The following is a 27928-nucleotide window of genomic DNA, read 5'->3' on the forward strand; positions in this document are numbered from 1 at the left end:
GGCAATACAAACAAAAATAGAATATCCGGGCTTTTATGAATTTTTACCAACGCTTGTTTTAGCTAAGGAAAGGAGAAAAATGGCATAAAATTCGCGTCTTTTTGGCTCACTGAGTATTTTAACCATTGGAAATCTTTATTTTGAAATTATTCTGGCTAAAGGACCATAGTTATCATTGTTTTTGGTGGATTTGTCCCTGGAAAGAGGCAATAATTTTGCGTGGCAACAGTTGTGTGTGTTGCTAGTGACGTTGATGGCCCATATTGGTTTGCCTTAATTTCCCGTAATTCTTGGGAAATCTGTTAGCAAGGGAGCAGTGGAAAAAACTGCAAGGAGGCATACTGTATATTATTTGTCTTCGGAAATAATAGCTGATTTTATAAGCTTGGAACGAACTCAACGAGTGAAGTACATTGCTTACTCATAGATCATCCGATCACCAAGTTCATCATATTAAACAAGGTGGAGATTTCTCTTGTTGGCTCCTTTGCATTTACGTGTTGATGCGTCGTCTTTTCTACTTAGAAAACAGAACTCGTGGATGTTACATTTTCCATGAAAACGCATTTTCCTTCTTGACTTGGTGATTTGTATTCACTTATACGTCTTCAAAGATGGCAGTTTACTTTGACCATAGAATTCAATCTCCTGCTGTAGCTATTCAGACTGACATAGCTTGGCACAGTAGCTATCCTCTTTTAGCTGTGGCCTCAAAAAATGAGCCAGATGTGGGAGGTTCTGTGGACTTTTATCTTGATGAGGTAATTTCATAAATACAAGTTCCTTCTCATTACAAGGCTGGTTCTTACTGACAACAGAGCAAGAGTATATGATGTAGTTGTAACTGCTGATAATTTCTGCTCCCGACTCCATCGCTTATGTTCTGGTGAAAACTAGGTTGTGGTAGTTGCTAGCAGAAGTGAAAAAACAACACCAATCACAAAGTGTGGGAATGAGCATTGTGATTAGCTTGCATTCTGGTTTTCATAAGATCATAAGTGACAAAGTCATAAGTGGTGTTAGAGGAAGATGGAAATGTTTCTTTTGACTTTGATTTTGTTATGCTTATGACTCCAATTACATCTTCTATTTTTGATTTTCACTAGATCATAAGTTCTCCCTTGACTCTGTTTAAGATCGCAACTCAACTCTCTCAGTGAAAACCACTCTTTATCAGATTCAAATTGTACAACAGATGCACCATGCAAATAGTGGTAGTTGTTTGACACAAATTTAAGATCAATTTTGCTCTATAGAGATCATCAGTGGTTTTCGTGATTTTGAAGGGTGAATCCAATAGAACTCTGTCTTGTTAATCCTTTTGGTCTGATTCAAAACATTTTGTTTTGCACTGGTCAATTCAAGCCCTTAATGATTGTGTATTTTGCTGATCCCTCTCATTTCATGACTGAGTAATTTCAATGTCGGTAAACAATGAAAGATCAAGGAGTCACAGTCACAGGCCAAGATTTCATATACAACTGTACATCATCACAAGCTATGAAAATCTAATAGAAATGTTCTGACCAATCATAAGGCACATATTTCTTTGAAGTTTTGTGATAGAGACCTTTAGATTCTAAGACAAAAACGACTACATGTACGAAATTTTTTCAATGCTAAGTAGTGCTCGCACATGAGCCAGTGTCATTTTGGCAGGAAAACGTGATAGCTGTCATCGTTCTATTATGAGTTTTAGGGAGGATGTTGTAGTGAGGGAAACAAGTTATCAAATGTGAGAAGTTTTATCATTTTTCAATGGGGAGAGGGATTAACCTCCTCCAATTAAGGTAACAGTACTAGCTTTTCAGGTAAAAAAAAGTGCAGTGAAGTAGTCTGGGTGTTTATTTTTTTAGAATACGCAAAAAATAACTATCAGTCAAATCTTGTACTTGTAGTTGTTCTTGTGCTCAAATCTAAAGGTCTCTTATGTCTTCTTACTAACACTGTTAACAGGGTGAATTAGTAGAAGAGTCTTCAATCCAGCGTTCTAGCTTGGTAACAGCTATTGCATGGCATCCTGTCAGGAAAATCCTTGCCATTGGTTGGCAGAGTGGTGATGTGCTGATCTGGAATGAGCATGATCGTGAATTACATGAGGCTTCATCCATTCATCAGTCTCCAGTCAAGGTTGTTCAGTGGAGTAGCAATGGAAATAGACTTGTAACCTGTGATCAGGTGCGTTCACTCTGCACACTGACAGGGCTGTCGCTCATCAGGGATTTTTTTAGTGCTATAATGTACATCATTGTTTGGCTGAATCTGCAAGTGGTCAACACAAAGGAAATCCTGTGTTCTGATTGGCTCCTTGACAAACAAGATGAATGGATTTCCTGCATTGATCCTTTAAGACCAATTTTTTTGTCTGTCAAGATAGCTGGACATTGGCCTTGTTCTTTTACGCGATCTTATTGGCCTTGACTCGGTTCATAACAAAGTAAAAAAGAACTAGACCAATATCCAGCCATTATGATTAAAAAAGCTGGAACAATAATACATATATGGATTGGTGTTGGGTCAGTAATGCATATATGGATTGGTGTTGTATCAAACACTGTTTTATTGGTGAATGTTTAACAGAAAAACTGTCAGGGATGTGTGACACTTGTACTTCAACAGCTGATCAGGTGATACTTGGTAAAGAAATATCAAAAAGTGTCAGATGTTTTAAAAAAACACAAATGTCTGCGAAGTATACGCAACAACACTCTTGGGTCTACTGTGATCCAACATATAAGTATAAGTCACTAAATTTATATCATCTTAGTAGTTTAATAGTTCATGTAATTACCCACTTAGAGGAAAACCACTCACCCAGTCTTCAAAATCTAGCAAAGCTATTTTGTCCTTATGAAGCTTACTAGCAGTGTAAATAATATTTCATTAGGCTGGGATCCTTGCCATCTGGAAAGCAGATCAGAAGGGCCGCCTTCAGCAGTCTCCTCTGTACCAGCACGATGCCTCATCACAAATAACAGCTTGTGTTTTCAAACCACCACCAAGCCCTGAATAGTGAGTACATGACTGTGTTTCTACCTATATCAAAATGGCAAGGAATGTTTTAAAGGGGTCAAAGCCAAGTTTTTTAGATCAACTTTGATGTATCTTGGCATGTGATGGGACACACTGTTTCAATATTGTTTTATATTGATAGCTTCTTAATAATTCTTGTAGGAATTACGTGCAAGCTAAAGTCTTGCTGCAATTATTGGTATCTCCTATTAACACATCCTTTCAAATTTTCTTTGTTGTTCTTCATTAATAACAGTTTGTGAAATGTATTTTATATTTCTAAATCTTTAAGGAGTATTATCTTTATTTAAGCTTGAGTTGTCAAGTTAAATAAATTTGTATCCATATTGCAGTGATGTATCAAGCTTGGCAAAGGCTGCTGTTGCTGGAGATGAAGCTGCAATGGATATGCTTTGGCGAAAAAGTGCCAAATCAAGTGCTTCATCATCTGATTATTCATTCTTTTTTGGGGTGGAAGATGGTAAGTGTGTCTGTTGTATAGTGGCCCATACCAATCATTTATCATATTGATCAATCAAAATCTTTAAGCAACCCAGTAATGGATTATGGAATGTTTAATCGATTATCCACGGTTTTCAGTAAGAATTCTAGTAATAGGAGAAAGGTGTAACTTTATAAGAGAATATTTTTTGAAAGTCTCCACGTCATAGGCTACCAAACGTTAGGTGGAGAATTCTGCGTAGTAAACGGGAGAATTCTCCGATCTCCAATGCCTAATGAACACCCTGATTATCACAGGAGAAAACAAAATGTCTTGTATTAAAAACTTGTGTGCTGTCTTAAAATGGTCTCATAATTAAAGAAGGAAGGGAATTTTTGATCACTCAAAAGCACAGAAAAATTCTGTGCTCCAGTCAAAAATCAAAATCACAACCCTCTGAGTTCTAGATTGGACACTAACAACTGAGCTACTGGAACTCTTGCGAGCAGGCTTGGGTCAAATCCACTAATGTCCCTTTCTTGATACAGTTTGTATGTTTTGGATGTGTTCTAAAACATGGTACATGTACAATACATCGGCCGTCCTAAGTCAAATTCTTACAAAGAAATTTTTCTGATTATAATGATCTTTGGTGATCAATTAGGTGGATCATTTTGATACTTTCCATACAAGTTCAGTAGTTGCTCTAGTTGTCGCTATTAACATCGTCCAGTTCCAATATCCATCACTTACTTTTTTACAAGAAAAAAATCTTCACAAATTAACTTTTGAAGGGTTTTCTTTCAATGATTTTTGTTCTTTCTTCATTGTAGGCACTGTGTACTATGTTGATGACAAAGGTCGGGCTGCAGAATGCTTTAAAGCTGATGGTGCTGTTAAGTTCTTATTGTACAGTGAAGGAAAAGACGTGCTTGTTGTTGTTACAGAGGGACTGATTCTTTCACAACACCGGGTGGTTCATGACGGTACAACAACAGAAGTTGCTAAGGTGGACAGAAAATGACTTTTCATTTATGATGTCGATAAATAGTCAGACGTTGGGGGTGGATATGGGTATTTCTGGAACCACACACAGTGATTTTGTTACCTCTGCATCCCGTGACCCTGACACATAAAAATCCCCAAAGACAAAAAATAATTCATGGCACGTGTCCTACCGGATGCAAACATCGATCGATTGATCTGAACATGTGTTTTTGTAGAAATATCCTGTTCAGGAAATTTTTGTGGCAGTTATTATGGCTGTCGTTTAACGAGACATATTTCTTTTAGTCTTTGTTGTGCTGTAAAATAGAAGGCCTATATTTTAATTTCAGTATTTGTAATACAGAGTTTTAGAGTCTGTCTTCAGATTAACTGTCTGGTTACATAGGCCTAAGCATTTTCAATTTCAGCCTCTTTTTTTTTACTGGGACTCATGACTTTTCACAAGCTGAGTTTCAAGACTCACTATAACTATTTGTAACAAATTCACTGCCACACAGTGTACCTTATGTTAGAACCTGGCCAAAATAGAAGAATAGAGGACCAACTGGATCTCTATGATATATGTGCACGTATTACGGGAGCTTGTGCAATAAGAATAATATATGATGATTATTACTGCATTGTTAGGTGAAGCTTAGTGGCCAGCCTTCAAAAAGCCAAATAATTTGGGCAGGAAGACAGGTTTTGGCCACAGCATCAGGGGAAAATGTAGTCAGGTATTTTGGTGAAATATTCAATTAATCAACAAGTTTTAACTTGACAGTCAAATTATTCAGAAAAAGCCACCTATAGTACTATTGATTTTATTTACAGCTGTACTTGGTTATTCTATGACAGCATAAAGCTTTCACTGTATGTCTTTATCCTTTTGTAAAGATTTAGGCAAATGGATGGTGATTGTACTGTAGTGTGAAGTACACATCAGGGCCCAGTTGTTCGAAGGCCGATTAGTGCTTAACCCGGGGTTAAATTTAACCCTGGTTTCTTTTTCTTGTGTTCAAAAGCATTTTCTCGGATGATTTTTTCTCTTATTTTTAGAGCTTCCAATCATCAACTTGTGGACAAAAAGAATTAAAACTGAATCGCTTTTTAAGCTTTCAAATCTTAATTCAAATCTCGCACTAACCCTGAGTTATCTTAAGCCAGCTTTGAACAACTCGGCCCAGTTGCATTAAAACCTGATGTTGTCTTTATCATTGTTCTCAACCAGGATGTTGAATCTTGAACAAAATGACAACTATGTTCTTTCAGTTGATGGTAGTGGTTTTGAGTCTGGTGAAGTAGTAAACTGCATCTCATACAATAAGGTTAAAGGTAAGACTTACAAACGGTTTGCAGTAAGCTCTCTCTTTTGTAACGTACATAGCAGGGCTGTTAATTAACAACTGCATCACCAGTCATAACACAAAATCGAAATCAAAATAAATATTGTATTTCAAGATTGACCTCACAATTGATTCATTATTGATTTGAGATTTTCTCTTGATTGACCTGAGAAAATGATTGAAAATACTGATTTTTCAGGCAAACCTATAGTGTTACAAGCACTACACAGCCTTACAAATTATCATATTTTAACTATGGATTCAATGCTCAATATTTAAATCTGTGTTACTTTTAAAGGGATACTTGCTGGAGGAACGAACAAAGGCAAGGTGGCCTTGTGGAAACACACAGTGTCAAAACCCCAAAAGAAAAAAGTTGAAGGGCAAGAAAAATGGGAACTCCAATCACCATCTGTTCTAGAAGGACAAACACAGTTGTCTCAGATACAGGTTAGCTAAAGAGAAATGGAGCAAACCAACAATGCAACGAGGCATCACTACAAAGAGATTCACCGTAAAGTGTATCTGTGTTGAGGTTGTCTAATTGTCAGAATCTTTCACGTAATAAGTGACTATTAATATGAGAGATTCAGCTGTCAGTAAAAGGGAGCTTAAGCTCAATGGCAATGGCAACAAGAAAGGTAGAAGAGCAACAGGTTTAATTTTAAAGCAAAACAACAACTTTGCACATGCATTAGGCCTTTTTGTTAATTTCTTTACGGTTGTTGCATGACTATGACATATTAAAACTTGAGGCAGCTGACACTTCTCAGACTAAGTTGATGGTAAAGGGGTTTAAGTTCTAAAGAAGCTTTGGTGCTAAATTGTTAGGAAATTGAACTGCAATGCTCAGCTTTATCAGCTAGGTTGATTGGATTTGCTGTGACAAAGGGCTAGTGCTCAAATTGTCATTTTCCATTGCAAATTTACCTTATTGACTCAGTTAATAAAACCAAATTAGACTGCGTAGCTGGTAGTTTTGTTGCACACACACAAACAAAGTGAATTGCAAAGCCATGAACGAGCTGCAAAGGGTCAAAAAAAAATTGTTTCCACCTAAATCCCCTCACAGCTTCACTGCTCACTTAGCTTATTTTCGTGGTCGCCAACGTGCTACACAGTTTAAAAGTCACACTGTTATCAGCTGCTCAGGAGTATAAACCCTGGTTTGGAAACATTTTAGGTTGTTTTCATGAATGGATGTATTATTTAGTTAGTACCTTGAGCCTATCCCTTGTCCATTCTCTGTTACTTTGGCTAGCTTATATACTCTGTACATACTTCTATGGATGGGTATGTGTGTCATTTCATTAATTTTTATTTATCTGTTTCAGTGGGCTGGAAACAAAAGTCTGCTTGCTGTGAATACTGGGGAAACTGTGATTATTCTGAATGAACAAGTTATGAATGCTCATTACAATCTTGAGGTAAGTGACCTGCAGTAATGTGATGGAGGAGAAATTAATGGAGTACCATGTTGCCTATGTGTTATTTTTGAGCCAATAAATTTTTATTGTTTGGTCTGAAATTGGGTGAATTAATTTGATCACCTTGAAATAAACCTAAAAGAGTGTATCATTGAATGTTTTTTGCAGCACTTATTAAAACTACAAAAACTGTTTTTTTCTTTTAACTGCTAGTTTTCTTTAATCAATGCTTTCTTTTAGATTTTATAGTTTTTTGACATACTCCTTAAAAAAAGCCTGTTATATAGCATACTTAACATAGAAAAAAGACTCTCTCTCCTTTCATTTTTTAGCCAAAAATGAAGCAACTTATGGTTGTTTGAGCATTGTTTTCTCTTTCCTTATTTCAGAATGCTGCAGTTCAAGTTTCACCGAGTCAGTTGGCCATCGAAAATTTGGCAACTAATTATAATCAAGATCTTAAGACTGACATCCACATCAAGGGGGTCTTTGTGACAAAGGTCAGTCCTAAAAATTAACATACAGTTGGGCCTGTTTTTAAATGTAGCTAAATTGTAATTGAGGCAAGGATAACCTTGAGACAACACTAGCGGATCAGCGGTTGAGCCCCAGGCAGGCAGGCCTGTGCAGGGTGGCCGCCGGGTCTGCAGGGGCTTACATGTCATTGTATTCATGTATCTCAGCTTTGCCTTGCTTTGCTCAATTGCTGATCTTTGTGGATCGTTGCAAATTCACAGCTTGAGATATCTGCTGGTTTTTAAGTGATGTTGTATCTGTAACTACCTCTTATAATTTCAGGTTGCCTTTTATAAAGTGATGCCATCTTTTTACAAGTGCCTTGGAGTTACCCTTCCTCCACCTATATACAATGTTGAAAATCAAGAAAAACCGAGGATTGATGGGCTGTAGATTGTCATTAGGGATGAGGACAAAGGGGCTGAGCATGTTTACTATTAGTAAAAAAGTGCCAAAAATACAAAATTGCCTCCAGACGTTTGCCTATGATTCTCCGAAGCAGGGAATGAAACAAAAAATGCCACTACAGAAAGCGTTTCACCCGCTGTTTCAATGTTTTGTTAACTTGTGTTATGGAAACCCTTTCAACTCAAGACTTAGTTATCCAATATTATTTCATTTAATATTTTGGCATGCTCTTTTCAAAAGGATGGCAGGTTGATAACATGTTTTGTTGGAGAATGGCCAGGGGAAACAACGGAAAATAATGTTATATATTATGGTAGCATGCAGTCAAGAATTTTGCAGAGTACCGTTAATAAGCAAGAGTTGACAATGTAAAAATGCGTAGGGTCTTCACCTTGTGAAATCACACAGATATGTCAAATTTTACTGCAGAATATTAAGCTATTTTTGTGCTATAATCTTTTGAAACAGAGTCACACAGCAATATGGAATGGCAAAAGGGTGGTGGTGTATGAGGTAGCAGGTGATAAGAGCATGGTCCGAGCAGAAGGTAAGACTGAAAACCTACCAAAGAACACTAGCCTGATAGTGTAGAGCAGGAGTTTTTTAACGGAAACAGGGCTGAGTTACACTGATCACATCCGCCATTTTGAAAAGCAAGGAAAAAAAAGAGTAACAGCGGAGGGTTGGGAAATGGGGGAGGGTTGTGGAGGAGAGAACCTCCCTCTCCTCTATTTTGATCCCATCAACGTCTCCCTTGTAATCAGTTTTTTGACCTGCCTTGACTCTCTGGTAGTTTTAATGTCCAAGATGGTGGGATAGCATTATTTCCAGATAAAGTTACAGATTGCGCTGAAAAATACGCCTGCTTTGCAGGCTAAAACAACACACAACATTTTTTACTTAAACCACTTTGGTTTTCATGCATCAGAGAACCTGTGATACTACCACAACTCTACAAATTTTCATATCTGTTTTAACACCTGCTTTAGATCTTGGTAGTTCTCAACACCAACTTGTTGACTTCTGGGACATCAGATTTTACAACGTCGAATAAATTATAATGGGGGTTCTCAGCTGCTGTAATTTTTTAATTATCCCAAATTTTCACGTTCTTCTCTGCAGGATCTTTCAATTCAGATTCTCCAGCTGTTGTTGTTCATGAACAAAGTGTTTACACTGTAGAACCAGGAAAGATTCAAGTCAGAACATTCCAGGTATACTTTCATGTTTATGTGTAATAATAATGAGGTCTCTGCATATTCTACTCTCCAGAGCTGTAATCCTTTTGGCCAGTGCCACCTATATCTAGAGCCCAGGCTAGGAATGAAGCCAGAAGCCCTCAGATCATGGATTTGCACTTTCTGTACATGCATTATATGAGTGTTATTTGAACAGTGTAACATTTTCTGTATGTGTAGGGAACAGTGAAGCAGATCTTGAGTTTCTCAGAAGCAGAGGGTGACCCAGTCCTATTGGATGTGTGTGGAAACTTTCTTGCAGCTGGTACCTCACTTGGTTATCTTAAGGTCTGGGATTTATCAAGAAGGTAAGGAATACTTACAGCCCATAAGTAACACTTATAAAGTTGTCATAACAATGCATTGAAAATAAATTTTGTAATGCCAGTATTTTACTTTAACCAGTTATTTGCTGTAATTTACTTGGTGAGTGTGGTCATTTTAATGATACGAAACAGTATTGCAGTTCTATTAGGTACATTTGATGAGAACAAATGACATGCCATCCATTTTTCTTCTTTGTTTAGCCACCAGGATTCGCTGACTTCTTTCATGTAACTTTCAAAGATCTCTCAGACAGTCTTTAATATGTCTGAACAGTTAAAGATCTCTCAGGCTTAAAAATAACTTTTCTGTTTGCAGAGAAGCCAAACAACACTGCAATCCCAAATCCTTGGGGGATAGTATTGCAGGGATTGGAAAGCTTAAGTCTGTCAAGTGCAACTGTAATGGTAGCAAAGTTAGCATCTTGTGTGACAAGGTAATACAAAACGTTGTTATACATTGTCATTAAACCTTTCACTGAAAAAGCGAATGCTTAAGTCTCGTAAGGCTATTCTAAATTTTGAGTGTGGACGAAATCCATGGTGTGACTATTTAAATGAAACCTTTTCAGCAGTACTTTCACGTGGTACTATTTACTTCGTATGTAGTTCTAACTTTTGAGTCTGTGGATGAAATCCTATGGTGTGACCATTCAAATGAAATCTCTTCAGCAGTGCTTTCACGTGGTGCTGTTTGTTGTTCAGCATTTTGAAAAATTAAATTTGCAAATTTCGTTCTATTACTTTTGATTTTTTTCACTTTTGGGATAAAGGGGAAAAGTGATAAGGCTATCCAGGAAGAGGCTATTTTGTTGCTTCACCTGTTGTGGAAACTTTGTTGGACAACCTGGCGTAACAAGCGTTTCCGTGTGGTTTCGGAGCAAAGAAAGACCTAAGAACGGCGAGGAACGGGAATTTCGATTTTTGCTGCGCGAAAAATGGAACGAGAGCCTAGCCTGAGAAAACAGCGGACATTTCGCGACGCCGCGTGGGAAATCTGATTCAACCAATCAGAAGCACTACCCAGATCTGGGTAGTGTCGCGTCATCAGTATGGAATCTCTGCGCTCGTTTCTCAGACGTCGTTTGGCGGGGAAACCAGTGGTAGCGTCGCCAAATGTCGACTGTTTTCTCAGGCTACCGAGAGCCAAGCTAAGGAGGCTAACTGAAGACTAACATTTATGCAGTACAAGCCCGGTATTCAAGGCTTCCCATGTACGTAGGGCTTTTTACTAATTACTTCATTCATTTTAGGCGAACAACTCTCCAGATTCCAGAATCTACGTTTGGGACATCGAACTCGATAGTTTTCAATCATTTGACTTTGCAACTGGCATGGGCTCAGGAGCAGAAGAGGATGACAAAGAAAGCGTTGATATCATGAACAGAGCACAGCAGGCAGCTGAAGTCGCTGGCAGGAGACCTTTGTTGCAGTACTGGGATCCTACAGAACCTAAGTTATTAGTCTGCGAGGCTACACACGTTCCAGGGTTGAAACCGGCAAATGCGTCAGCAACTGGAGATGACAGTCGAGAGGTCAGGCTAGAAATGGTGTTATATGTATAGTAGTTTTCTCCCTTTTGAGTTCACTCCGCAAATTTGACTGCCTTGGCTTACTTGGCGATGGATAGAAAGAAAGAGAAACACATATGTGCTCGTCGGAATTTAAGGACGGGCTTGGCTAGAATTTGCGAGGCAAAGTAAAAACTAGGGACGAACTCTCAGGTGGTGAATTCGCTAGGGGATGAAACCACTGCCTTGTTTTAGTGGTTTCACATCCTAGTGTGTTTGTCCCCTACGGGTTCACCCAGAAAATTTGACTGCCTTTCGATCAAACCTTCTGAGTTTATTTAGTAGGCTTAAGTGGCATTGGATAGCAGGAACGAGAAAAAACTTTTGTGCTCGTTTAAATCGAAGGAGGGTTCTTGGCTGGAAACCTTTAAAACATTTAGTATTTTAACTGAAATAAATGATCTATCACGCCGTTGTTAATAATACGAGCTTCGTTTCTTTTTTTTTGCGTAGTGCTGCTGTAAGCATAAATCAAAATTTTAGAACCACAGCTGTCATTTCGTCCAATGTCAAAAACGTCCCCACATGGCATCCCATCTCGCTCTGATTAGATCGTATCCTGTCCCGGACGCAAAGTTTGTACAAAAGGGCTCCACCACGAGGTCCAAGTCCTTTACCCTTTTATGTACCATTTTTGACAGAAAAGGTACCCCTTTCGTATACCTTCACTTCTATTGACAATTGGTACCCCTTGCACATACCTGGTTGAGATCTTTACATACCTTTAAACGGCTGTAAAGGTACTGTATTTTAATACGAATAAATCACAAGACCAGAACGTTTGCTCGACTTTTTCACAGTCAAAATGCATCTGTTAGCCCTCCTGGGTTTTCTTGCGACCGAGATGACAGTTTTCTCTATCCTTTTATATACTTCAGCTAGTCAATTTTCTATTCTTTCAAATACTGTATACCTGCAGCCTGAAAAAGGTACCCTTTCAGGCGGAGCCTCCCCGTGTAGGCTGTTGTAGGGAGTAGCCCTCGGGTAATCTGTTCAGTATGATATACTGGACTAGTATTATTTTACGTTTTCTTTTGCAGTAAAACGATAATGATATCTTATATCTTATAATTATGTTTTTTGTACTTTTTAACAGAGTGATGTGATGGTTATATCACTGTTCAGCACCCCAGAGCATGGGATTCTCTTACAAGATTATTTTCCAATAGACCCTGCATATTTCAGTAAGTTCTGTGATACTTGCGTCTTTTGCAAAAACACTATCTCCTTATTACAAATTTTAGCATTTTCACATGAGAAGATAACAGTCTGGAGGAGTTAATCGACTCTTGTTGGCTCGAACTCTTCTAGATGCCCTTAGAGGGTATTTCTTTGCTTGACATTCTTGTATATTTCAATGTTAATATTTACTGTTAAACTCATCACAAACAGATGAGCTTGGGAACTGGTGCCTAAAAGGTTAGCGGGGTGCCAGATGCCAAGCTGCAGGGGAGGTATCCATGGCAACCCTGGAACGCGGGAACCACCCAAAAAAGCGCCCGCTAACCGGCACCGTCACACTGAAACAATCAGTGGAAATAACTTACCTAAAAATACTTACCCTGATGACCCAACGCAAAAGAGGGAGGGAGAAGAGGGTGCATGAATCCGCAATGATTCGCAATAGCAAAGCGTTTGATCCACAAAGATCAGCTGATAACACTGCACGTGTAAAGCAATGAACCTTGAAACCCTGTGAAACCTCTAGAGGCCACCCCAAAGGTCAAGTACTGCAGATGAGGGAGACCGCTGGCTGCATTTGCTCACATTTTAACTTTGCCTAAATGATATTTAGCCACATTAATAAATGTTTGTTGTAACTTCTAGGTTTGCTTGGCGTTCAGGTTCCTTACTTTTTATTGGTTAAAAAGGTTAGTGTGACTACTAAAGTAATTAATTTTCATGTCAATGGTCTTCCAAAACACTTTTTGTTCTTCTTATCCTGATTTAGTCTTTATTTTCCATGTATACCTTGCCCTTACTTTCTCATTCGTATATCTGTAATTTTTCCCTCTTTGTCATGTTATACGCCCAAGTAAACGCTTTTACAGCGTATTCCTTTTTAATGAAATCGTATTTCTTGAAATCCAAAGAGCGGTGAGTTAGAAGGCGCCCCTCCCCCTGACCCACCGTCATACGGAGCTACCAAGATACCCCTCCCTGATAAACATCACATGGTCACGAAACACACTATGAGGGACTTCATTGGATTAGAGAATGCTGATCTGGAGGCTAGAAAGGCCATGATGAACTTCAGCTACCTCTCAGCTATCGGCAACATGGACGAAGCATTCAAAGCGATCAAGTTAATTAAAAGGTTGGTAAATCTGAAAAGTGGCTCTGCGTTCAGCTGAGTGTATTGACTTTTTTTGGTGCGGGGGAGGAGGGGGAAGGGGAGGCGTGGCAAAAGTGGATCATTTCACGTTTCTGGGAAACTGCCCACCTACCCCTCCCCTAAGCCAACATTAACACTTACTTCTCACTTAAGGCAAAATGCTGGCTTAGGGGAGGGGTAGGTGGGCAGTTTCACAGAAACGTAAAATGATCCCCAAAAGTTATCATCCCAGAGACGAAAATCCAACTTCATGAAGTGAAACTGTGAAAACAAATACAGTCAAACCCGGTTAATATGGACACTGAGGGGGGCCATAGAAAGTGTGCGTATTAAGCAGGTTGAATTGAGAGAAAATGCAAGGGCTTTATTTCCCCAAGGGCAAAACAAACTGTCTGTAATAACGGAGTGTGCGTATTAAGCGGGTTGAATTGGGAGAAAATGTAAGGGCTTTCTTTTCCCAGGGACAAAGCAAACTGTCCGTAATAATGAGGTGTCCGTAAAGTAGGACTGTAAAGCCTTTTTCCGTGATGTGATAGTGGAAGATGTGCTTTTCTATGAGGTACCAAGGAGGTTTAGGCCGATGGGATCTAATTTTAGGACACCTTATGAAGTTTACACAACCTGGTATTCCTTATCGCTTCGGTTTCGAGCACTGAGTGTAGTGAGTATAGGGTTAAGCACTGAAAATAGTAATTAGGGTTAAGCGCTGACTCCAAAAGGTTAGCTTCTTTTTAGGGTTAGGGTTGTTGCTATATGTTGTAGCTTAAAATCAAACCATTGCTCCGGGTTCGATTGTTACTCACGCTTTTCTGAATTTTTTTCGCTTAAAAACTTAAGAGACTTACACTTTCATGAACATTTCCTGGGCAGAAATGTCAAGAAACTTCCAAGTGTAGTGTACAAAGCAATAAAGAATACTACGTTGTGTAAACTTAATAAGGTGTCCAAGGGGTTAAGGCAGATGGCATCTAATGCTGAGCAATGTTGGTGTCCCTGATAAATCCTGTGGGAATTGAACTCTTTTCTCAACTTGTGTAAACACTTTCTTCAATTCCAATCCCTGAATTTGCATAGCTGCTGACGATGTGAGTGAAAAAGCTCTATAATACAACGTGAAACTACGGCTCAAGAGGTTTCAAATTTTGCTAACTGAGCGTTTCCTTGGCAGCGAGTCCGTGTGGGAAAACATGGCGCGGATGTGCGTTAAGACCAAGAGACTGGACGTGGCGACTGTGTGTTTAGGGAACATGGGAAACGCACGAGCGGCGAAAGCACTTAGGGAGGTACAAAAAGAGCCTGAACTGGACGCCAAAGTGGCTTGCTTAGCCATTCAGCTTGGAATGAATGTAAGTGCTTTGGCCGGGGTCATTCTAACATAGTCTCTTTTACCCGGTGTTGTCCCAGTGTCTTATTAACGTGTTGCATTATGAGAGAGGCTGACCACCTTTAAATTATTTACCTATTTACAGAAATGCAAGGGTAGTTTCGTTTTTCTTCGAAGAGCGTCTCTTAAATAGTAACATTTCCTTCGTTGTCGAAATAGCGACACTCAGGTATTTTGTGATGACCATTTCACTCATTTTATTTAATGGAAAAAATAAAGTTAGACAATTACATGCAATATCCTCTCAACTGCCTAAGTTGTTAACTTCAATGTAATCTTAACAGGAAGAAGCAGAGAAGCTGTTAAAGAACTGTGGTCGCTTTGACATGTTAAACAAGTTTTACCAAGCTTCCAACCAGTGGACTAAGGTCAGACACTTCAACAGTATTAGTATTTTTTTTAATAACTTAACGTCCGTTTTCTGTTTTGTTCAAGTTCGGTTTCCTACATTAGTGTTAATAAAAGCATTATTGACTTAAGGCCAAATCAGTTTACCGCATGCAGTCTGAAGTCACAACGTTGCTAAGCAAGGAAAAAAGCGTTCGATCAGTGTAAGATCTGAGAAATTGGCCTCCTTTCCCTAACCTTACCCAACGTTTACACTAACTTGTCACTTGGGACAAAATGTTGGTTTAGAGGAGGGGGAGATGGGTCAGAATGCAGGATCCGAGAATCAGCCACCACCGTCTCCAAGGCGGGAAAAGTGTGATTTTGCTAAGGGTAGGAAACTCTACAGTCGGTGTTAAAGGCGGGAAAACGTGAAACCGGTTTCAAGAGCGGGGAAACTCGTTTCCGTGATTCTAAACCCAGTTACTTTGTTACAGTTTTAGACCTGTGGTATATAAAGAGGTTTTTTTCCTGTTCTTTGTTGCAAATCGTCCCTTGATTTACGAAACAACAACAACAATAACAGAACATTACAGAAAATCGTAGACTTGAAATTGCATTGTATTTTTGTTTTATTTAATCAGGCTGTGGAGGTGGCGGAACTTCAAGATCGCATACATTTGAGAACAACTTACTACAACTATGCCAAACATCTAGAGTCAACAGGAAACATATCAGCTGCTATCGTTAAGTGAGTGGGAAAAAGCAAAATAAAAAAAGAGACACCGCTTATAGAGAGACAGGGAATCTTAGAGGGTGTTCGATGTAGTGAATAGTACATTTGGCTTTTTCACACTGGATCATTTTTCTCGTAAAGCAGCTTCGAAACTTTCTTGCAACGCAAGTTGGCAGAAAAAGTTGACGGTTTGTAACACCTGAAATTAACATGTCTCATTGTAATTTTAGTGCAGCAAACCTTGATTGAGGTAAACGTCGTCTGACCAACAATCCCAAGGCCGACGGTGCACTTATTTTCTCCCTTCCCTCTGTCTTTCTCTCTCCTTATCCGGGTATTTATAGCTCAGTCGAAGCAAGGATTTTAGTTCACACCTGGGAACCTCTCGCACTGAAGGCCGCGCACTACCTTTTACATATTGTAATGCGGCAATTTGTTCGCTTTTAGTTTTGAAAAGGCAGATACTCACCGTTTTGAAGTACCCAGAATGCTATTGGAGGAACCTCAACAACTGGAAGCCTACATACTCAAAACAAAAGACAAGTGAGTGGAATTCAAAATGGCTCTAGGTCTTCAATGTAGGGATGATTTCATTGCCGATAAGCTTTACCCCACTCGCTCAATTTCTGCGTATAAAGTATATTTGATAGTCTGGGCCCAGTTGTTCGAAAGCCGATTAGCGCTTAACCCGGGTTTCTTTTTCTTGTGTTCAAAAGCATTTTCTCGGATAATTTTTTTCTGCTATTTTTAGAGCTTCCAGTCATCAACTTGTAGACAAAAAGAACTGAAACTGAAATGCTTTTTAAGCTTTCAAATCTGAATTCAAATCTCGCACTAACCCTGGGTTATCTTAACCCAGCTTTGAACAACTCGGCCCTGGAGAAAGAAGTTAGTTTGTTAAGGAACCTAGGGAGTAGAAAGGAGAAAGCATCAGCATCACCACCACCACCACCACCACCACCACCACCATCATCATCATCATCATCATCATCATCATCATTTTCCGTTCATTATAGCCAGTATTTTTGAGTGCGCTTGTTTGCTTGGTTGGACGAAGGAGTAAGCCATTATTCTGGGGGGCGGAAAGGGAGGCGAATATTCAAGAAATACGTTAAAAGCCTTGAAACTCGAAAATTCCGGCTCTTGTTCCCAAATCGGAAAGTCCCTGTTGTTGAAGAAGTGGACAATTTACCGGCTAGAATCTACTTCCCTTTTGAACACCAGTTATTCATCTATCCTCTCCTCTAAAAGCCTTTTGAGGGTGTCTTGTTCAGTGTTCGGTTGGTGTTATTGAGGAGACCGTCCGTAACAAGAAATACGCTAGTCAATGATAACCATGCACTGAGTCATACAGAACTAGAAAGAAATGTGCTGCAACAACATTTGCTTGCTTTTTTATCAGGGAGTTACGTAAATGGTGGGCGCAGTACATGGAAAGCACGAGTGAAATGGAAACAGCGCTGCAGTTTTATGAAGCGGCGCGTGATAACCTATCACTGGTCCGAGTTTACTGTTACTGTGGCAACTTGGAAAAGGTAAGCTTTTATCAACTTTGTGCAGTCTCCCACGTCTTATGTCTTCTTAATTCACTCCGAAGATAAGTGACGGTCAAAATATTTTAGGTTAGTGTGACTGGAGCTCGAGTTTTTTCAGCCTGCAGACGCGGGGTAACTCGCGCGCGCGTATCTTTGTTTTCTAGCTTCGACTTCACGGGAGAAAAGGTTTCTTGCCAGTAAATTATCTCGCCCCTTGGTTGGGAGCTTATCATTTTCTCATTTGTAACGTCAATTTCAGGCGGCAGAAATCTGCAACGACACTGGCGACAGAGCAGCTTCATATCATCTTGCACGTCAATTTGAAAACCAGGTTAGTGTAAAGTGCTTGTTAACACGTTGTTACTTTTTACCGTGTCCACTTTTTTTGAGCGAGTCCTACAAAAAACATAGGGTGAGTTCCTTTGATATGATCCGGATCAGGATCAGTGATCCGAGATCATTTGGATCATGGTAGATCAAATGAAGCGATGAATCCTTGTCCAGAATGGATTCATCGGTTCATTTGATCTCCCATGATCCGAGTGATCTCGGATCACTGATCCTGATCCGGATCATCCCAAAGGAATGCACCCATAGTGTAGCACTTTTTTTAGAACCGTACAATTTCTTGATGATTTTCTTGAGTACGAGGTTATTTATAAGACGAATTTATTTCCTTTTACTGGAGATTGAACACTGAGTGTAATGCTTTTTCCACGTAAGGATACAGTAATTTTGTTAATAATTCTTTTTGATTTTTTTAGGAGAAAATAAAAGAAGCCATTCACTTCTATACTCGAGCCCAGTGTTACAGTAACGCCATACGACTCGCAAAGGTATGTTACCCTTACCAGAGAATTTGGCTTTCACTTTTTGCGGAAATGTGCGAAGGATTAGTCTGCTAGAAGCTTTCCATAACGGTTTTCTTAACACTGAAGAAGTCTGTTTCTAAAAAAAGAGTTTTGACACTGATATTTCGATGAAATATCATCCCATCAACTAAACTTGGAAATTACGCTTGTAAATGTTTCCGAAACGCTGTTGTTTTCAACCTTTTTAAAACCCTCTTTAAATGATTTTAAGAAACACTTTAGCGCAGTATTCGACTGTAGGCCTAGAAAAACACAATTTAAAGAAGCTAAACATATTTTACCCGTTCGATTTTGTAGGAACATGGACTTGACAATGAACTTATGAATCTTGCTCTTCTTAGTTCACCACAAGACATGCTGGATGTTGCCAGGTTAGACTGTAACAATAGCACATTTGATGGCAGAATCTCTTTCCTGTTCCTACCCTTCACCTCGAAATTCTTCATTTCTATCACTGAACTCGTCTTTCCTTCTTCTAAATATTCTGTATCTAAGTGGGAATTTGTTAAACGAAAGCAGTTCTTCTTTACCGATAGTCTTATTTCAACTGTTACTCTTCCTGTTGTTTTATTTTGGGGATTTTGTTTAAACGACTAAGAATATACTGGATATGTTTAATACATCCTTGGCCCAAAAGACAAATGAAATAAGAAAAAAGTGAGGAAAAAAAACTAACTTAGCAGAGCGAGGTTTTGATCCTCGGACCTCTGGGTTATGGGCCCAGCACGCTTCCACTGCGCCACTCTGCTATCTGTTAAAGAAGGAGCGAAATTATTGATAATTAAAGCTTTGTTATGATGAAAGAAGGTTACTTATTGCATCATCTTTGTGTGCGTACCATGTATGCGTAATTATGCGTTCGCTTTGTTATTATGCAAATAATTAAAACAAACCGAGGTCCATTTGGTTTCGTTTAAATTTATCTGGTTTTGAAGGAAGATCTTATTGCTTTGATGATAGTGTTTGGCAGAATTACCTCTTAAACTCCATAAATTTATCGGTATAATCGCTGTTCATGTAATGTTTTTTTTTTTTCAAGAGGATTAGTTTGAGAGCACTACGTGCATAAGTAATGTTGTGGCAAGTATTTGATTTCGCTCGAGCTTCTATTTTAAAGTACCGCTTAAAAATGGCACACAAAAGATAGTTGAGTTTCCATTCTTTTATTTATAAAGGAGTTTGCTTGCAATCATAGCTATTCATTTCTTACGCGGTTGGAATTTTCTTGCCTTCTATTTTTAGTTGTATTTTCTCTTTTTTGACTACAGTCGCCAATATTTGTTTTCGCTTGGAATGGTAAACTATAGAGACTGTAAACCTCGGCAATCCGTCCTTAAGAGAGAATTTCTCTATAAAAACAACGATGATGCTCGTCAGGCAATTTTAAAAATTCACCCGTTAAAGATACCAGAATCTAGTTTTGCCAGGTGGCAAAGAGATGCCAATTCAGTAACAACAAGGAGAAGTATCCAACTGAGTGAATAATAGTTTCCTTCATATTTCGGCTGAGTACTTAAAAAGTCCTTAAAGGGCACTGTTGCGACACAAATCCTGCTTTACCCGTGCCGAGAAGATCGAACGTTTTATTGGAATTTTTATGGGATTCGGTTCCCAGATAAGACTGATTATTCTTTAGTTACGCATCCGCTGCAATCTAAAGCTGTTGCAGTACGTGAGACTCGTAAGGCGTTTCTTGGAGTATCTGTGTAGTGAATAATACGCGAACAAAACTGAGCCCCTTAGTGCATAGCGATATTCTTCCAGCGACTGCTATAAACTCATTAATCTATTAAGGGCAATCATCAATGTTGACACCGAATTCTGCCGATTTCTTGCTGCCGCCTGACATATGCGGTCATCTGTATGACCATCTGGGTTAAGCTGTTTAAAACCTAACGTCGGAAGTAACTGCTAACTTGGGTTGGTTGGAGTGAAAGTCAGACGTTTGTGTTTGCGTTAATGCAACAGGCCATTTCCGAGTTCCCCTGGGCCTCTGTATCAAAACGAGGTTTAGTGCTCAGCCTTTGATAAGGAAATGATTTTTCATTCTCGTGCAAATAAAACTCATTTTCACAGGAAAGGTTGTGCACTTAATTGGCCTCATTTTGAAAGTGAGGGTTTTTGGAACTCGGAAGTGGCCTATTGGCGTGGGCAGGCTCCCGAGGGAGGATGGTATGGGTCGCCGGAGCTCTCCCCTACCCCTCCCTTTCTTTCCTTCTCCTTTCTTACCATCTCGCGTTTTCACTTCGCTTTTTTTTTCTTCGCCCTATACCCAACAAGAAAGCGTGTTCACATCCTACATCATCTAACTGCACTGGTGCTAATAAAGAGGAAAACATGTCTTGCACGAGACTAATTGAGTTACACTCTTCTTAATTTATACAGGTATTATGAAAATCATCCTAATATGCAGGACAAGGCAGTTATGCTTTATCACAAGGTATGCTTTAACTCGTAGCACGGTTTTCAATTGGGGTTTTTAAAAACCTTGTTAGCCTAACAGTACCCTGCGAGCAGAGGCTACATTTTCCCTGTGTGAGCTGTCGTGCGAAAAGTAGCCTCTGCCGACAACCGTTCAATTTTCTATCGTGCGCGCGCGAAATTCGTCACGCGATTCGCAAGCAAAATTAATCGTCACGGTCTGTCGTCAAATGGCGCGAGTTTCGCGGGAATAAAAAAATTGCGACAACTCTGATCTGCTGCACACAAGATTCACGCAATCCCGTTTTTTAAAATTTATTCGTCCAGATTTCTGGACGGATTTGAACGGTTGTCGGCAGAGGCTACTTTTCTCACGCCAGCTCACACAGCGAAAATATAGCCTCTGCTCGCAGGGTAGGGTATAAGTTTCTCAAAGTTACTTTTTGTTATTTGTAACGTTGATTTAATAATGCTGGGCGATATATTTCTTTGATACAAAACTGTGATTTTCTCGTTTACGAGTCATTTCTTTGTTAACATAAAGTTCTTTTTAAATGAAGATATGATCGTCGCAGTGGTAATTGCAATTTAAGCAATTGAAATTTAACCCGAAAACAATTTCGGGACTTCAACGGGATTCGAACTTATGGCCTCTGCGTTAGCGCTGCAGTGCTGTACCAACTGAGCTATGAAGACCCATACATTGGGAGCAGGCCAATATGTTGAGTTCCTCATAAAGTTCCTTTGCGAATAAAGACGGGTAATTGACAATATAGTCAACTCTCTCTAAGACGGACACCTTTGAGACCGGCACTAAGTGTCCGTCTTAGAGAGATGTCCGTCTTATAGAGAGTCAAATAAAGGGAGCAAAGAAAGGCAGGGACCAATTCTAAGTGTCCGTTTTACAGCGGTGTCCGTCTCATAGAGGTGTCCGTATAGAGAGAGTCGACTGTATAAACAAAATGGATCGGACCATTATACGTTTGTGTAAAACTGCCCACCTACCCCTCCCCTAAGCCAACGTTTTGCCCTAAGTGAGAAGTGAGTGTTAATGTTGGCTTAGGGGAGGGGTAGGTCGGCAGTTTTCCAGAAACGTCAGTAATGATATTATCCAACAAAATGAACTAAACAGTCGTGACACAGCCCCTTTAATTAACCAGCAATTTATGCTTTTTTTCTATTTTTCTTAGGGTGGTGACATCACCAAAGCACTGGATCTGTGTTTCTCAACGCAGCAGTTTGCTGCCCTTCAAGTCATAGCTGAGGATCTTGATGAGAACACAGACCCTCAGATGCTGGATAAATGCTCAAAGTTCTTTTTGGATCACGAACAGTACGACAAAGCTGTTGAACTGCTGGTTGTTGGCAAAAAGGTGATTAATTAGCCCTGTTATGATGTACCACTCACCCGGGAGTCTACGTCCCTTGCTGTTTTGGGACATCAGTGTCTTATCGCTTGTCTTGACTGTTGTGAGGCGCGGTCTGAAACTGGTCACTCCTTTTTTACAAGACTGATTGTTGTTACTATCGTAGGTTATATTTCACGTGCACTGTTGTTTGTCTGTCTGTAGACTTGTACCAAGTCGACTTCTTTTTATCATTGACCACTCTCTCATTGCCCATAATTGTGTTTTCACGTGACGTCATGGCGGCCATATTTGTGTCCCAAAACAATGAAACGGCGGCCATGTTTGTGTCCCAAACCAGTCCTGTGGAAGTTGGACTCTTTTCTTATGTAAACGCTTTCTTTTGTTCCAATAAATTTGCACAGACGCTGGCCACGTGAGTGAAAACACAGAATACGCCTCTCTTGCCCCCCAAAATTTTGCATAAGCATTGTTTTCGCTTTCTCTTGGGACGACTGTAATACCCAGGAGAAATTGGACACAATTGGTCATACAAAATTTTGGGGTCAAACAAGGTGTATTATGGGCAATGTCCTACGAAAATGGTGTACAGACCAGAAGTTTGTCGAAGTGAGGTTAAATGAGGTCGCAAAACGATTTATTTTCGCCAGTCAAAGGCGACAAAACAAATACTGCGCGACGACGGATTTCCAGAAAGTCTTGTGGATCTCACTAAGTCTCCACGATGTTAAAGAAAGCTTATTTAATCCGCTTTTTCTGTAGTGGCTTAACTGAAAACTAACCAGCTAACATTTGTCGTGTTTTCGTTAGTTTTCGGAGGCTTTGGATCTGTGCATGTCTCATAACGTGATCATCACAGAGGAGTTAGCAGAGAAGATGACGCTTCCTAAAGGTTCTGACCCAGAGTTACGAAACAAATTACTGGAGAGGATAGCAGATTGTTGTATCCAACAGAGATCATATCACCTCGCTACCAAAAAATATACTCAGGCAGGCAACAAAATTAAGGTAGGTTTGTTGTTAGTTTTGCTGTAGCAGTAGATGCGGCGTTAGTGATCATGATTGTGATAACGATAGCCCACGAACAAGCTCTCTATTTCAATCGACCCCGAGAGAAAGCGCGCGCAAGCAGCCAACCCGCGCGTGGTGGGCGGCCCTTGCTCAGGCGTCTCTTTCCGCTTGCCGCTTGCGCATGACTTCTCCCGATATCCTTAAATGGACAGCTTGCTCGTAAGTTATTACAGAGATGTTGTCGCTGATAATGATTGACGTTTGAAATTTCTGTTGGTTGCAAATGTTTCTGTTTGCTTGTCTTACAACTTTGCTTCAATCTGTCTAGACTGCAAGCGAAGAAATTTGCATTTTTTAATACTTAACTATTAAAACGTTTGGGTTTGAAATTTGTGTTTAACGTGATCTTGTAAAACTTTATTTTCAAGGAGAAACGGGGAAAAGCGAGAAGAAAAAAGGAATAAAAAGGAAAATATATTACATTTAAAAGGGGTTGTGAATATATTAGCGTGCGTGGCAGGCGTTCGAAAAAGAAGGGGAAGGGAATTTGGGTGCGAGACCGCGCGCGAGGGAAAAGAGGCCCTATTCGTGCGCCCAGAATCTGCTTGTCCTTCTCCTTCACTTTCAAACGCCTGTCATGCAGACTATGAATGAATCTCTTAAGCTCTTCTCTGTCCTAACAGGCCATGAAGTCTCTGCTAAAATCTGGTGACACGGAAAAAATCATCTTCTTTGCTGGTGTATCCAGACAAAAGGAAATTTACGTGATGGCGGCCAACTATCTTCAGTCGCTCGACTGGCGTAAGGATCCCGAAATCATGAAGAATATCATCGCTTTCTACACGAAGGGAAGAGCGCTAGACTCCCTTGCCAGCTTCTACGATGCCTGTGCACAGGTATGTTGGGGTCTCTGTGCTTAACCCTCTCACTGCCAGAGTGTTTGATGGGGTTTTGTGTGGTGACTCTAACTTTTGAGTCTGCAGAGGAAATCCTATGATGTGACCATTCAAATGAAACCTCTCTGCCTGTACTTACATTTGGACATTTGGTTGAAATTTGCTTTTGGCTAAATTTGGCAGTGAAAGGGTTGAGGGAAAGAAGTGGAAAATGTTGAGAAAGTTGCAGTATGCGCATAATAGTTCTTTTTAAACTAAGGCATTCCTGTTATAGTGCAATCCAGGGTAATGTGTGGTACATGTACTAACTTTGTTTCCATTGCCTCACCCACTAACTAAATGTTTTACGAATAAGAGAAGACCTGAGTGAATACGGGGTGAACGTTACCCTGACAGGATACAAGCCCGGTCCTTCATAAGGGACGGTAAGAGAGGAGGGGTCATCAAACAATTGGGGAACTGTTCTTCCGATTGGCTAGTGTTCATGCTGTCTCAAGACCCTTCTCATGTTAGCTCACAAGAGCTAGTAATGTTTTCAGTAATGGACTGAGTCTCGCTTGTAGTTGAAGCTCAAGGGAAATCTTTTAGCATGCAGTTTGTTCCCCCACATGAGGCTCCTGTACAACCCAGCCTTAGTTGAATTCTGCTTGTTTTCAGGTGGAAATTGACGAGTATCAAAACTATGACAAAGCTCTTGGAGCGTTAACAGAGGCGTACAAGTGCATGGCGAAGGCCAAGACAAAAAACCCCACCGATCAAGAGGAGAAAGTAGCTTACCTTAAACAGAGAATAGGATTTTTAAAGAAGTTTGTTCAAGCGAGAAGGTAAGTAGTTGTAAAGACATATTGTTCTTTACAAGATTTAGGTAACCTAATCCTCTTACAATAGAGTCACGACATTTATTGCATTAAGTTAGTCCAGTTATCTCATAGGTACAAACGAGTATTTTTTTGTGAAAGCATCGCTGTAAAAATTAACGTAAATGATCTGTATACCACATGGTAAACCGTATGTCAGGAAGACGTGCCATATTTCACCCCCTCGGGTACTCTTCTATAAAAACTGGTGGGGTGCTTATTTGAAAATTCCAAAGAAACCCCTAAGAAGGAACTGGAATCTAGCTTTGTAGGCGTGGCTCCGATTCATTTTAAGCCTCATCCGAGAGGTTCCAAAAAAATCATTTTCAAGAGTAGCAAAAGTTCCCAACGTTTTTCGACCCCACCCCCTAAACAGTACTCTAAAAGGGTACTGTCACAAATCTTATGGCGGTCATCTTGCATTGAAGATTCCTATAAGTGGCACCAATCCTTCAATTTTAACTCGTAAGAGGGGCGACGAACTTCCGTGTTATTTTTGTAGAGGAGTACCCGTTTATCAGTCTCGTTGTAGTCTCCCTCGCAGCCATTTTTGTCTCGTCACGCAACGCGAGGAGCGAGGAGACTAGTCTCTTTGCACACCTCTTATGATTTGCCCTTTTAAGTTGTGATAAGGTTTGTCAGTTTCGTTATACGTTCGTCTTTTGTAGGACATACGAAGAGAACCCAGAAGAAGCGATTAATCAGTGCCATATACTACTGGAAGAACCGGATCTTGAAACAGCTGTGCGAGTTGGAGATGTTTATGGGGTCATCATAGAACACTACGCAAGGCAGCAGAATTACTCTAAAGTAAGTTTTAGACCGAGACTTGTATGCGTAGGGGTTTTAAAGCGAAGTTTCAAATCAAGTTATTGGCTGTTTCAATGGACCAACGCTCTTCTCTTGACGATGTCGTAAAACCCAATCATTTCTCCAGCACATTTGCGTTATGACATCTTTCCCAGTGCGAGTTTGTCGGCACGGGCATTATCTTGTTAAAACTGGTAGCCTTAGGTATGCAACTGTTATACTCTTCTGTAATCAGTCACCTGGGAAGTGGCCTTTCGCTTTAAGGAATTTGATGTCAGCTGTGTTTGTTTTCGTATTTTTATTCCATTCATATATACTAGTTTTCGTACAGAGCGCAGTTAATTGAGTCCATAAGATTCGAGGACGAGAACGAGATTTAACTTAGTTTTTCGCGTATTCACAAAAAATCGACAAACCGGAAAGCTTAATTGCCGGACTTTTTTTCACCAGAAAGTTTAGCACGGTTATTTTTATTGAATGAGGTTTAAAAGCCCTCTCCCGCACGCAAAATAATAAAACGTCTAACATTTGATAACTTGCTTCCGTCGCTACAACATTCTTGCTAAAACCCGTAGTCGAATGACGACGGCTGTCACGTTTTGCCGCCAAAATGACGCTGGTTCACGCGTGCGCACTTCTTCTCGTCCTCGTAGTCCTCAGTCCTCCTCGTCTTAGTATAGAATCTAAAGCTCTCTAATGCTTAAGACGCGCTAACAATATGCCATTCACATGGAGAGCACATTTTACAGTTTTTCTTACTCTAGCAAATTTTTCCATTCTTCAGGCGTATTCCGTTATGGAGGAAATGAGGCGTAGAGTACCCAACGTTAACATGGCGTACTACGTAAACATGAAGACAATAGAGGCCACACACAAGGCTGTGGGCGTACCCTTGGGGAGGGGTATGGGCGCCGAACGAGAGATCCGGGGGGAGCTAGACGAGGATGAAGGAGAGGAGGTGGAGGAAGAGGTTGAAGAAGAAATGATGAATGGACATGATGATTATTAGCTACCAGGACGCAACAAGTGGAGGCAGAGAACTGGAAACTAATGAAAGTCAAACTGGCTTTGGTTAGTGTTTACTGACTCAATTCCAATACAACGATAGGCGAGAAGAGAGAGACTGGAAACTATACAAATCAGCATAGCAAATGTTATTGAGTTAACAGGACTGGACTGCTGGGGAGAGATAATGACTGGAAACTGTAAAAATACACTGAAGTGATTGTTACTTATACAGGACAAGTAAGGAGAGTACCGAATGGCGGGAGGACGCCAGAACGAAAAGAGGTTAAAGATATTGAAGGAGATTTTAAAAGTAGAATTTGATTTGCTAACGAATTAACAGGACCAGAACAGAGTAAAACAGCAAAAAGTATTCTTTTAAAAACTTTAAAAAGGACAAATCAAGAGAGCTGGGCTGAAAATCAGAGCAAGTCACAGAAATTCGGCTGGTGGTTACTTGGAGTACGGACAGAATACAACATCTTCTGCAATAAATGGCGATAAGGGAACAGTAAAAAACCTTTGCTGATCACTTTGCAACTTACCAAATTTTGCAAATCCTGCTGGCTTAAGCATTGATAAGTACCCTCCTCTTCAGGGCCAGTCGTCATTCTATGTTAAGAGAAAGATTCCATTGAAAGAAAGTTCACAAAATAATGCAACGTGGTAAAATGTGTTTCTAATGAATAGCTAGATGTTTGGACGGTTAAAAAGAACTTAATTTATTATGCATATACGTGAGAGTTACATCCCATTGACACTCAAGGTACGGAAAAACGGGCAAAACACTGCAAAACGAGTTGAATAACGATGTTGCGCGTTGTACCACACATATAAAACCTGCCTTGCAACAAATCAAGTTGTTAACAGGTTTGAACATTGGTGGCAAAACGCGAAGTTTTTCTTAACTTGCAGCAATGTTGAAAAACAAGTTGCACGTTTTTTGTTGCCCGTTTTTCGGTACCTTGACCGACTTGGGCGCGGCACCTATTGATGCATAGAATGTAAATCTGCGTAGACGTAGTTTGTTGTAGAACCCGTAACGCTGTATTTCTACGTGGCGTTTGTCATACATGCTGGTTGGGTTACTATGAACCGTTTA

At 40.0% G+C, this 27928-nt stretch overlaps 1 protein-coding gene and 1 non-coding gene across 2 annotated transcripts; one reads left to right on the forward strand and one right to left on the reverse strand.

The window, feature by feature from the left end:
* The first annotated feature begins 44 nt into the window (after positions 1–44).
* On the forward strand, positions 45–27928 carry LOC140940464 (intraflagellar transport protein 140 homolog). The gene is made up of 33 exons (XM_073389439.1): positions 45–761; positions 1957–2178; positions 2888–3012; positions 3366–3493; positions 4288–4463; positions 5090–5178; positions 5673–5776; positions 6086–6237; positions 7122–7214; positions 7604–7714; positions 8607–8685; positions 9261–9352; positions 9557–9684; positions 10019–10136; positions 10953–11234; positions 12367–12454; positions 13098–13141; positions 13364–13587; positions 14774–14951; positions 15274–15357; positions 15961–16067; positions 16500–16595; positions 17455–17587; positions 17847–17918; positions 18352–18423; positions 18757–18830; positions 20845–20899; positions 22071–22253; positions 23058–23255; positions 23942–24154; positions 24812–24978; positions 25680–25821; positions 26606–27928. Exons 1-33 carry the CDS (start codon positions 615–617, stop codon positions 26828–26830), a joined length of 4401 nt encoding a protein of 1466 aa, XP_073245540.1. The 5' UTR covers positions 45–614; the 3' UTR covers positions 26831–27928.
* On the reverse strand, positions 19137–19208 carry Trnam-cau (transfer RNA methionine (anticodon CAU)). The gene has a single exon. It is a non-coding gene; the product is annotated as a tRNA-Met (tRNA).

Source organism: Porites lutea, chromosome 6, assembly GCF_958299795.1.
Source record: "Porites lutea chromosome 6, jaPorLute2.1, whole genome shotgun sequence".
NCBI lineage: Eukaryota > Metazoa > Cnidaria > Anthozoa > Scleractinia > Poritidae > Porites > Porites lutea.